Source organism: Calonectris borealis, chromosome W (genome assembly GCF_964195595.1).
Source record: "Calonectris borealis chromosome W, bCalBor7.hap1.2, whole genome shotgun sequence".
In the NCBI taxonomy this organism is placed as follows: Eukaryota; Metazoa; Chordata; class Aves; order Procellariiformes; family Procellariidae; genus Calonectris; species Calonectris borealis.
Window position 1 is genome coordinate 12,399,550 of NC_134351.1, and position 13,194 is coordinate 12,412,743.

The 13,194-nt window shown below is 44.8% G+C and overlaps 1 protein-coding gene across 2 annotated transcripts in view; it reads right to left on the reverse strand.

The window, feature by feature from the left end:
* Positions 1-12,815, reverse strand: part of LOC142074697 (mesoderm induction early response protein 3-like) — a 33,607-nt gene extending 20,792 nt beyond the window's left edge. For both annotated transcript variants that reach the window (XM_075135493.1, XM_075135492.1), the window contains exons 1-4: positions 12,727-12,815; positions 11,961-11,985; positions 9,567-9,715; positions 790-924 (exon numbers count right to left, since the gene is read on the reverse strand). In XM_075135493.1, coding sequence (XP_074991594.1) covers positions 790-924; positions 9,567-9,715; positions 11,961-11,985; positions 12,727-12,735 — 318 coding nt within the window. In that variant the 5' untranslated portion in view covers positions 12,736-12,815. The remainder of the gene's footprint in view (positions 1-789; positions 925-9,566; positions 9,716-11,960; positions 11,986-12,726) is intronic.
* Positions 12,816-13,194: the final 379 nt, after the last annotated feature.

The following is a 13,194-nucleotide window of genomic DNA, read 5'->3' on the forward strand; positions in this document are numbered from 1 at the left end:
ACTACCTACAGATTTTATAATACAAACTACTAGCTGCACATGCCTTATAGCCAAAAATCAGATTAAAGACTCAGAATTCAAAGTTAGCCTGCAAATCACAAAACTGAAGTTTCGTGGTTTTATATTCAACAATGCAACACATATAGTCATTGCACATAAAACAATCTCTCTCTCACCCCCACCCCCCCCCCCCCCCCCAAAGTTGAGACCTTTCCAAATTATATGCATTTGAAATGAACATTCCAAAGCATTCAGGAGTGCATTTTCAAGATATCCACAAAGGTTTGATACATGACATGTATGTCGGAAGCCAGAATTATTATTTCTGGACATTGCATACATTAAAATAAAATACAGATCTTTTCAGAAAAATCCCACTTCTATTTAAAAAAAAAAAAAAGGAAATCTATTTAAAGTTCTCTGGATATGTTTTAGAAAAACTGTTAACTTATTCATTTCTCATTTGTAGTAATATAGTGCCACTAAAGTTGCTATGCATGTGTAAGTGTGATAATTATAATTAGATTCAGATCCTCAATATCCTTGAAAAAGAATGAATTCAGAGTAGAATCACAGAATCATTTAGGTTGGAAAAGACCTTTAAGATCATCAAGTCCAACCGTAAACCTAACACTGCCAAGTTCACCACTAGTACAGTAACTCTTAATTGTATATTGAAATTGACAAAGATATGTATTCTGTAACATCAAGAGATAGTGAAATATAATTTAAGGTCGCCTGGATTTCTGCTTTTACACTGTAACACAAGGGAAAATAGTTCTGACTTACTTTATCTAAAGTCATATCTGGAAGTTCATCTGCAAGTTCACTTGGAGAGCTATCCGCACTGGAACTAGCCATAACTGGAATCGCAGGTTCATAGCCATAGAATGCCAGTAAATCTTCCAATGGCATGTTTCCTTCCTAATACAAAAAGATTTACAAACATTTCGACATATTGCCAAATACTTGTAAACAGTTCGGGCCTAAAAGGATAAGACATATTTTGAAAAAACAAAAGTAAAAAACAAACAAGAAAAACTGAATTGAAAGCAGGAATCTTGATTAAAGACCTAAAATATTTTCAGGCACAGGATTGAAATAAATCATAACCATGTCTCTTGGCATATAATGAAAGTCCCATCAAGCTATTCAAGAACACCGTTTACTGGATGAAACTAAAGAGTAATTATTAAAAACTTGCTCCTTATCTGATTCATACTGTAGAACATGATTTGCCCATATTTCTTCAAGACAGAAGATATACTAGAAACACTAACAATCCCCCTACAAGAAAGAAATGCAGAAAAACTTGAAGACTTTAGACCTATATAATTACAGCTGCAAGTGTGCAAAACACCACAAAAGTAAATCAATATAGCAACTTTTTATCCCTCCTTTCCATCTCCCACACAATATATTTTATAATGACTGTTGAGAAGGTGTCGTGGCTTAACCCTGGCTGGCAACTAAGCACCACGCAGATGCTCGCGCACTCCCCCCGCAGTAGGATGGAAGGGAGAACCGGAGGGGTAAAAGTGAGAAAGAAACTCATGGGCTGAGATAAAGACAGTTCAAAAATTAAAAAGAAATAATAATTTTAAAAAATTGTAAGGAAAAGAGGGAGAAAAAAAAAAGAAAAAAAGAGAGGAAAATAAAAGCCAAGAAAGACAAGCAATGCAAATGAAAACAATTGCTCACCACCAACGAACCGATGCCCAGCCAGTCCCTGAGCAGTGCCCCCCCAACCTCCCCCCCAGCTTTTATTGCTGAGCATGACATCATATAGTATGGAATATCCCTTTGGTCAGTTGGGGTCAGCTGTCCCAGCTGTGTCCCCTCCCAACTTCTTGCCCACCCCCAGCCTACTTGCTGGCAGGACAGTCTGAGGAGCAGAAAAGGCCTTGACGCTGTGTAAGCACTGCTCAGCAATAACTAAAACATCAGTGTGTTATCAACACTATTTTCAGCACAAATCCAAAACATAGGCCCATACTAGCTACCGTGAAAAAAATTAACTCTATCCCAGCCAAAACCAGCACATTCTCCACCCCTTATTCCATACCATTTACGTCATGCTCAGGTCCCACTCTATCGTAATACATGCTCATTAACCACCCCTTCCCCCCGTAAAATGTCTGTAAAATGTCCATAAATATCTATAAAATGTTCATTGAGTTCATTTGGTTTATGATTTGGGGCTCCATCTGTTATAGTATTCACTCAGGACAGGAGAGGTTGTGTGTTGCGTGGAGTTACTGGGCACCAAAACCAGCTCAAGTTGGGTCACTGCTGCACTTGCACTGCTTCTTGTGAGATTCGCCCTTCATTGGTTCAGGTGGTTTCTGCTGCAGTACTTCCTATAACATGCAACTCAAATCCCGGGTTATAACAATTTAAAGGTATACCCGTTACATTCTCCACCCCTGGTCCCTTTGGACTAGGCCATAAACTTAACATTGCAATGAATTCCTCCTCTTGCCTCTAGCCTGGCTAGCAGCGAGAGGTTCCTGCTATGATACCTTTGACATATGGCGGCCACAGCAGTGGTGACATACAGCATCATGTAACACTGCCATCATACAACTCAAATCATGGATTATTTTCACCCAGGATTAAATCACCTTGAGGTACACATTGGACTCCCCCATCCTTCTGCATTACCCACCAAGTGCACCCAGGCCCTTGAGCAAAAACAATCCCACAAATAGGTTTGCCCTTTCCTGAGGAAGGGATAACCCAGACTGTTTCTCCCAGCCAGTTCCTTATATGTACTACAAGGACCTTATCTCCTTCCACAGTGCACAGGGGTTTTGATTGGGCGGGGCCAGGTCAACTGGCAGATCATCTAGTGTTAAATAGCCAAGTGGCTTCTGCTAAATGTGTATCCCAATCCTTGAATATCCCACCACCCATTTCTCTCAGTGTAGCTTTTAACAGTCCATTGTATCATTCAGTTTTCCCGGAGGCTGGTGCATGGTAGGGGATGTGATAGACCCAGTCAATGCCATGCTCCTTGACCCAGGTATCTATGAGGTTGTTTCAGAAATGAATCCCCTTGTCTGACTCAATTCTTTCAGGGGTGCGGTGTTACCATAAAACTTGCTTTCCAAGGCCTAAGATAGAATTGCGGGCAGCGATATGGGTCACAGGATATGTTTCCAGCCATCCAGTAGTCGCTTCCACCATTGTAAGCACATGGTACTTGGCCTGGCAGGTTTGCAGTAGTGCGATATAATCAATCTGCCAGGCCTCCCCATATTTATATTTCAACCATCGTTCTCCATACCAGAGAGGCTTTACTCGCTTGGCTTGCTTGATTGCAGCGCATGTTTCACATTCATGGATAACCTGTGCAATAGCGCCATGGTCAAGTCCACCCCTCGAACACGAGCCCATCTATATGTTGCATCTCTTCCTTGATGGCCTGAGGTGTCATGGGCCCACCAAGCTATAAATAGCTAACCCTTACCCTTATGTTGCCAGTCCAGATCCACCTGAGCCACTTCGATCTTAGCAGCCTGGTCCACCTGCTGGTTGTTTTGATGTTCTTCAGCGGCCTGACTCTTGGGTACATGAGCATCTACATGATGTACTTTTACAGTCAGGTTCTCTACCCGGGCAGCAATATCTTGCCACAATGCGGCAGCCCAGATGGGTTTACCTCTGCGCTGCCAGTTGTTCTGCTTCCACTGCTGCAACCACCCCCACAGGGCATTTGCCACCATCCAGGAGTCAGTGTAGAGATAAAGTACTGGCCATTTTTCTCGTTCAGCAATATCCAATTCCAGCTGGATGGCTTTAACCTCTGCAAACTGGCTCGACTCACCTTCTCCTTCAGCAGTTTCTGTGACTTGGCGTATAGGACTCCATACAGCAGCCTTCCACCACTTCAGAATTCCTGGGCGACTGGGGTTTCCCATTCGAGCCCGTTGTGTGATCAGTGCGACCCACTTACTCCACGTAGTATCGGTTGCATGATGTGTAGAGGGGACCCTCCCTTTGAACATCCAGCCCAGCACCGGCAGTTGGGGTGCCAGGAGGAGCTGTGCTTCAGTACCAACCACTTCCGAAGCAGCTCAAATCCCTTCATATGCTGCCAATATCTCCTTCTCAGTTGGAGTGTAGTGGGCCTCGGATCCTCTGTATCCCCGACTCCAGAACCCTAAGGGTCGACCTCGAGTCTCCCCTGGTGCTTTCTGCCAGAGGCTCCAGGTAGGGCCATTCTCCCCGGCTGCGGTGTAGAGCACATTCTTTACATCTTGTCCTGCCCGGACTGGCCCAAGGGCTACTGCATGAACTATCTCCTGTTTAATTTGTTCAAAGGCTTGCTGCTGCTCAGGGCCCCATTCAAAGTTGTTCTTCCTTCAGGTCCCTCGATAGAGAGGGCTTACGATGAGACTATAACCTGGAATACGCATTCTCCAAAAACCCACAACACCTAAGAAAGCTTGTGTTTCCTTTTTGCTAGTTGGTGGGGACATGGCTGTTATTTTGTTGATCACATCCATTGGGATCTGACGACGTCCATCTTGCCGTTTTATTCCTAAAAACTGGATCTCCTGTGCAGGTCCCTTGACCTTACTTTGTTTTATGGCAAAACCAGCTTTCAAAAGAATCTGGATTATTCTTCTCCCCTTCTCAAACATTTCCTCCACTGTGCTGCCCCATACAATGATGTCATCAATGTATTGCAGGTGTTCTGGAGCCTCACCCTGTTCCAGTGTGGTGTGGATCAGTCCATGGCAAATAGTAGGGCTGTGTTTCCACCCCGGGGCAGTCGATTCCAGGTGTACTGGACGCCCCTCCACATGAAAGCAAACTGTGGCCTGCACTCTGACACCAAAGGGATTGAGAAGAGCGCATTGGCGATATCAATTGTTGCATGCCATTTGGTGGCCTTTGACTCCAAGTTCATATTGGAGTTCTAGCATGTCCGGTATGGCAGCACTCAGCGGCGGCATGACTTTGTTGAGGCCTCGACAGTCCATTGTTAGCCTCCACCCTCTGTTAGATTTTTGCACTGGCCATATGGGACTGTTAAAGGATGAAGGAGTCTTACTGATCACTGCTTGACTCTCCAGTCAACAAATCAGCTTATGGATGGGAACCAGGGAGTCTCGGTTGGTGCGATATTGCTGCTGCTGCACTGCCATGGTAGCAATTGGCACCTGCTGTTCCTTAACCCTCAGCAACCCCACCACAGAAGGGTCCTTTGAGAGACCGGGCAAGCTAGACAGCCCACCGGTACCCTTTTGGGTCCTTGAAATACCCTCTCCTGAGGTAGTCTATGCCAAGGATACATGGAGCCTCCGGATCAGTTACAATAGGATGTTTTTGCCACTCATTCCCAGTTAGGCTTACCTCAGCCTCCAACAGAGACAGTTCTTGGGATCCTCCTGTCACTCCAGAAATACAGATGGATTCTGCCCCTTTGTAATCTGATGGTATTAGAGTACACTGTGCACCAGTGTCCACTAGAGCTTTATACTCCCATTGGGCTGATGTGCCAGGCCATTGAACCCACACGGTCCAGTAAACCCGGTTGTCCCTTTCTTCCACGTGGACAAAGGCAGGGCCCCTCTATTCCTGGTCAGAGTCCTCATTACTTGTTTTTTGTAACTGCAAACCAGAAGTCCCTTCATCAGGGTCAAAAGTACGATCAGGCCTTCTACTCTGCCCAACAGACACTGGAGCAGTAATTTTCCTGGATGGATGCTTTTTGGCTGTTGTTTTTCCTTGCAGTTCCTGTACCCGAGCTTCTAGTCTCCAGGTAGGTTCACCATCCCACTTCCTCATGTCCTCCCACTGGTCACGCAGACAGAACCACAGGATTGCACGTGGTGTGCACTACCGGTACCCTCTCCCTTGAACAGAAAAAGGCTGACTCTTAATAGCTGAGACCTTGGTTGGTGTGGGTGAGGAAAACCTATCCTGCTTGGATTGCTGGGACAATTTTTGGGTCAGTTTCTCCACAGCCAAGACACAGGCCCGTAGGGAAGAAGTGAGATTATCTTCGTATTCTCGGAGTTGTCTGCCCAATCCATCCATAGTTGGTGCCTCCGTGTCTGTGTCTGTCCAGCTCATTATCGCCAGGGTGTTGCCGTATGATGTCGGTGCATTTCGTATAAACTTTCGCCACATGTACCGCGTGCACTGGATTTCATCCGGGTCTTTGGATACCTGGTTGTCATCCAGGTTGTTATAGATCACCTCCACCACCAATGGACCACCAATGCTTTGGGAATTTGCAAGTTCTTCCTTGAGGGGATACCTGTCCTTCACACTCGACAGGAGTCGCTGCCAAAGACTGAGGACGGTTGCCCCTTTTCCAATCCCTTTGTCAATGGCCTTATCCCTAGCAAGGGATCCCAGCTGCCAGGCTTCCTTACCCTCTAATTCCTGACTATTGGCCCCAATATCCCAGCATCGGAGCAACCAGCTGAGAATTTGCTCGCCTGGTTGACGGCTAAAATCTTTTTGCATATCTCGCAGCTCACTTAGGTATAGGGATCGGGTGGTTTCTGACTCATTTATGATTTCAGTCCCTTCCTCCTCCTGTTCTTGTGACTGCTCTGCTGCAGAACAGGCTGCCTCTTCTGATTCTTTCTCCTGCTCCCTCTTAGGAGAAGCTTCTTCATCCCTTACTGAACGAGTTGAGTTCCGCTTCCATTGTTTCTTTTTAGTTATAGGGGCGACTGATATAGTTGAAGGCTGGGTCTCTGGTTTAGCCATAGTGCCTGTTGGTATGTTTTCAGATCCAGAGACCCTCTCTTCTCCTTGAGGGTGCTGAATAGTATTGATCAGTGTTTGGTAGGTGCTGGCCAGGGCCCAGCACAGTGCGATAAGTTGTGCCTCTTGGAATAGCCAGGGCATCTTTTCTCCCCCCCCCCGCCCCAAACATTCTATCACTTCATCAGGATTCCGCACTTGTTCGGGAGTGAAGTTCCAGACCATCAGAGGTGAGAAGTTCTTTAGATACCTGCCCATATTCTTCCACATGCCTTGCCACCCATAACCACACTGCCACAGGGCCTGGGTCATATTCCTAAATAGCTTGTTAACCTTAGAAAAAGCCAAAACAATATTCCTAAGAAATACCAATAGAAGCATTTTGACTACCCAAGGATGTTCAAGATACTGAAGAGTTATTGTAACAAGGGAGAAAACATCACAGAAGAAGGTGGTGGTGAAGGTGCCATTCTGTATTTCCTCCACAAAAAATCTTTCAGAGGAAAAAGTATAATTGTTAATTATCTCCATGCGATGGTACCCAAAGTACAGCAATGGCTTCATTACAGAGCCCAAATACCAGATTAAGCTCAAGGCCAGTGTTTTAATAACAAATCTCCCAGGCAAAACATCACTAATCACTACAGAGCACAGCAAACTGCAAAAGCCAACACCAATCTTTAACATGTACAGCAAAAAAAAGGAGCATGGCACAGATCAGATAAACTAATATCGAGAACAGATGAATCAATATCGTGACCCGCATCTGTTAACAGATATAAATCACTTCTAATACGCTCTGGTTAATCTGTTATTATCTCAAACCCTTTGTGCCCCACGTTAGGCACCAAAAAGGACTGTCGTGACTTAACCCTGGCTGGCAACTAAACACCACACAGCCACTCACTCACTTCCCTCCCCCTGGTGGGATGGGGGTAGAGAATCAGAAGGGTAAAAGTGAAAAAGAAACTTGTGGGTTGAGATAAAAACAGTTTAATAATTTAAAAGAAATAATAATTTTAAAAAATTGTAAGGAAAAGAGGAAAAAAAAAAAGAAAAAAAGAGAGAGGAAGTAAAACGCAAGAAAGACAAGCGATGCAAATGAAAACAATCGCTCACTACCAAGCAACCGATGCCCAGCCAGTCCCCAAGCAGCAGGCAGTGTGAGGAGCAGAAAAGGCCTTGACGCTGTGGAAGCACTGTTCAGCAGTAACTAAAACATCAGTGTGTTATCAACACTGTTTTCAGCACAAATCCAAAACATAGCCTCATACAAGCTACTATGAAGAAATTTAACTCTATCCCAGCCAAAACCAGTACAGAAGGTAATAGGAGAAAGACAGCTAATGATACAGAAGCAAAAATCAAGAGAAAGGCTTGGTTTATAACTTGTTTTTTCCAACAGCTTTTGATCAAATGATTTTACTAAATATCATCATACTTGCATCCTAACACAATTAATAAAACAACAAACCATGGAGATTTTTTTTTAGTTACCTGATTCAAGTCATCAAAGAATTAGAAATATTTTCCAATATTTATACCTTTAAAAGTTATATTACCTTTAAAAATTTCTTGTTGAATTCATACACTGATTAAATTACTTGTTTTCTCTAGTCACCTAAGGTCTTAGTCCTGCAAAGACCTTTCACAATGGGAAACGTAAACTCATGTCCAAGTCTTTCCAGGATCGGGACATAAAGTAATAAAGTGTTTAAGATGAGCGGCTCTCGGTTCTTTTTCCTTCTATTACAGAAGCAATAAGGTCATTTTGTGGAGTAACAACTCCATTTTAACCACCAGACTTGGCAAGCTGCTTCGGCATTATAATTGCAAGTTCATAATCAGCAAAAATGTAATTGTAAAGGTAGCAGGACAAAAAAATAAAAATAATAATAAAAAAAAATCAGGAGTATAAACACTGTCAACTCTACATTTAGAAAATTTGTTTTTACATGGACTACAAAAACACAGCCTCATATTTAATGCTAAAAATTACACTTTCCTGGAACTCTGTTGACCAAAATCTGCAGTTATGCTGAGTGGTGTAAGTGGGTCACTGAATGGTAATGCAAGCAGCATCAGTTTGTGGATGTTCAGCATTCAGCAGGCGTTTAAAATGGGTGATGCACTGCCACAGATGAACAAGAGGTGTAAATAGGAAAAACATGTAATTAAAGAGTGTAAAAAGGAATAGGAAAAGCCAAGGAGCACGCTGGTCATTTTGTACACCCACCAAATGCTAATCTGATGAAACTGAGACATAGAACTACAATTTATGTAGCAAATGAATGTGATCCATCATGTCTAAAACAGGACTGTGTTTCCAGATTGGAAAAACAAAATCTGACCAACAGAATGAAACACAGCTAGTTGTCACTTAATAGTATGCAAAATGTACCATTTCAACTTATTTCCAACTTATAAAACTTAGAAGTGATGTGATATTAGATGATAGGACTCTAAAACCTGCTTCACTAATTTCTCTTCCAAAGTGAAAAGACTATTAAATGAAAAAGAAGAATCTGAACTTAACATAACACTAATATCTTTGAGAAGCTAAGTTCAGCCTTTTTGTGAGGATGCACTGCTATATCCTAACCAAACCCAATTTTCTTTTTTTTTTTTTTTTTTTAAACAAACTGCAAAGGCATTTTGCAGGGAACTGCATAGGCATTTTGCAGGGAACTGCATAGGCATTTTGCAGGGAACTGCATAGGCATTTTGCAGGGAACTGCATTATACAATACAAACTAAAGAACAGGTTGAGTGTTCTTTTCACTAAAAAAGGTACAATATATATGGACATTTAAGAGAGAGCAAGTCACTCTTACCTTTTCTAAATCTTCAATTTCAGAGCTGAAATTTTTGTTTTCTTCTGTCATTTCCTCTTCTTCTTCAAGAGTTCGCTCATCATCATAATCATGTACCAGCATTTCAACAGAAGGGTCAAAGTCATGATCCTCAGATGATAAAGAGCCAACTATAAAAAAAACCCTAATTTGAGTAATTTTTTTTTTTCTATACCAACATATGGAATTACATCACAGAAAAAAAATATAAGGTTGCATGAATTTTTACATCCAGGATCAGAACTCTCAATGGAATAACTGGAACAAATTCCTAACTACCTGACAAATTCAGCTATTTTAGCTGGCCTTCCCTTTTCATACTTGTAAGTAATGGGTGCAGTTTTCTCTCTTGCGGTATAGAGTACTTGGGAGAAGTATCTAAATTACTGAAACAAAGTTTCAGAAAGTACAATCCCAAATTAACATTTTACTGAATAAAAGATTGTTCAAAACACCTTTGAAATCATCATTAAGGTATAAAGTCCACACGTCACAAGATTTCAGATGCTGCAAGACACTGATTTATAGACTGATTCTATTTATATGGTAACTAGCATAGTTTTTCACTGTTAAACAGCTAACTTAAATTGCGAATCAGCTTCCTACTAACAGAAAAATAAGCAGCGAGACTCGCTTCAGATTAGTTTAGCCTCACAGATGAGATCTTTTATTAAAACTAATTTAATTCTTAGCACTCTATCTAAAAAGGAAGAACAAACATAGCAGAGTTTCAAGAAATATAGAGGAAAATATACCAGAAATAACAAAACGCTTCTAATGGATCACATTAATTAACAAGTCATTGTGACAGCTCTGTGGTCCAACAGACACTTTTTCATTACTCAAGAGGATACTCATAAGTCATCAAAAAAGTACTTATTATTTTAAGTGCATTTTGTCAACTGTTAGAAAGGTTATCGTTAGATTCAACAAGTTTTAAAGATGCAAATATTCTGCACTGCAAAGTCAGTGTTCTACAATGAAAATTACTGAAATATAGGGTGGTTTTGTTCTTTAATGTTCACTTTCTTAAGGCTTTCAGGATGGAGAAAAGAAACAGATTAGGATATTTCTCTTTCACTTCTGGTTTCCCCTTCTAGTTCTTACATACTAGTGCTCTGTTGCAATTCTTGGCTTACAAGCAGCAAAGAAAAGGGTTATTAAGAATTATTTCCACATAAGAACTTCTAAAGAAGTTTTGAAGGAAACACCTACAAATTTTCAATGCTTTTCTTCAAAAAAATAAAGCAGTATCTCTCTGAACTGCTTCTAGCCTTCAAGGAGACAGTTGTATATACTAACACTTCTGAGTCTTAAAGCATCTAATTAATTTTTCAGCACTTATGCTAAGCGTTCATTCCTTATATGCAGGTAATTAAATTAGACTTTGTCCGTTTAGCTCGCTTAAGACAATACTGTGAAAGTTCATAACACCATACCGTAGGGAAACATTCAGGCCAAAAATGCTTTTTATTCACATGCTATTCATATTATGGTCTCATAGAACTCTCAGTATAGTTGATAATACTACTCCAATTATGACATTACATGCTGAATTTTTCTACTGTTGGCCATCACATCCTGATCCTATGGCTTTTAAAGAACTGTCAACTGCCTTAATATAATATATATTTATATATACATATGCTCAAGATTACTGCTTCTAATCGCTGTTCTAATTCATTTTATGTTTGAGTAACTCAAGTGGAAGTTCTATTCCACTCAGACTTTAGATAAAAAAGTCCCACTTCTTTAGTAGCTCTGAACACTCAATAGCTCATTTAAAATATTTAAAACCATATTCAAATAATACGAGCTCAATAAATTTAATAAGAGTAGTTAAAAAAAATTAAAAACAGCCAATGCTGAAAGCAGTTACACAGAAGCAAATGCATTCCCCAAATATTTCTTCATGAGTAGCCCTGTTGATGTTAAATATGCTTGCTTGTGTAAAGTATTCCAAAGAACCTTAACAGCAGTTAAAGCCTTAACAATTACATATCATTATGATTTTAAACATTTTCTGATATTATCAAGTCAAAAATTTACACGGGCCTGCAGTTATCAGCAACAAGAGAAGCAGTCTCTCTCCAGGCTACATGGCTTTACTGAGATGCTAACTTAAAAGCACTACAAAACTTTGTTTTCATTTTGGGTTCCAAGCAGCCAATTACTAACTGCGACCAGAGTTAAGGGAAGAACTCCACAGCGCGTATCTCCTTCTCTTAAAAATCAAGCAGGCAGTTAGTTATGTGAACATGAAGCGTTAGAAAAGCTACGAGGCAACAGAGGGTAACTTTGGGAAGGAGCAGGAAGGAGAGAGCGGCGTGCGGGCAGCAGGCTAGGTGCTGGGGCAGGAGGTGGGCGAGGACGAACCTGGGCTCGAACTCCCAAAGGAAGCCTGCGGGGAAAGGAGAGAGAGAGGTGAGACGCGGGCTCCCTCCAGCCCAGCAGCAGGTAGGGGGTCTCCATTTCACGCCCCCACCCCCGGAGATGCCCCCTTCCCCCGCCGCTCCCCGCCGGCCTCGCCCCCAGCCCCCGCCCTGCTCGCCCCTCCATCCCGTTCACCCTCTCCCATCCCTCCTTCCCTCGCTCGCTCCCCGCCTGCCGCTCTCCTTTCCTCCTCCCCTGGCAGAAGCCCTCCAGGAGCCGCGCCCGGCCCGGCACTCCCGCTCCCTCCGGCCCCGGCGGGACATGACAGGGGCAGGCAGCAGCAGAGGGAGCCAGACCAGCCGCCTCTTCCCCGCTCCCAGCCCAGGGCTCGCTCCTCCTCCCTCCCGCCAGGCGTTTCTCCATCGCCCGCGCTGCGGCGGCGGCACCGCCGCCGGTCCGTCCCGCGCCCCCCGGAGCCCGGTGCGGCGGCCGCGCCCCCCTCCGCGCCCGGCCGCGGCTTGTCGGCCGCCCGCGGGCTGCGAACCCAGCACCCGCGCTGCGCGGCACCCGCCGTGCGGCCTAGTCGCGCAGGCTCCCACTGCCCCGGCGCTGCCGGCCGTCTCGCTGGCCACCCCGCGCCGCCGCGCCGCCTCGCCGCCCCGGAAGCGCCTTACGGGGATGGCGAGGCGGGCGCAGGGGGCCTGCCGGCGGCAGGGCCCCGCGGGGAGCCGGCCGAACCCCGACGCCCCAGCCCGCTTTCCTCGCTCACCTCCGCCATATTGGGACGATCGGGCTGAGCAACAGCGCTGCGCCGAGTGCCCGGATGGGGCCGCTAAGCCAATGGCAGCCACCGAGCTCCAGCCGGAGCCGGCCAGGGAGGGAGCGGAGGGGCCAGCAGGACCGGGCTGGGGCGGAGGAGGCAGTGTCGGGACCCCGCCTCCAGCGGCGCCACGGACTCCTGCCCCAGCTGGCGAGGGTGATCTGCCCGCCCCGGCCCTGCCCCGCCCGGAGAGGGCGCTCAGCGCCCGCTGCGGAGCCCAGGCCTGAGGGGCGCGGCCCCAGCCGCCGCCCTCTCCCCGCCCCGCCGCCCGCCCGGGGAAGCCTCGGCCAGCAGAGGCTGCCCGTCCCGGGGCGAGGCGAGTGGGAGTCGCTGGGGCCCTCGCTGTGCTGCCTCAGGGGCCTGAGGCCGGCTGGAGCCCAGGTAACTCGGACACCCTCCGGCTTGGGCGCCACACCG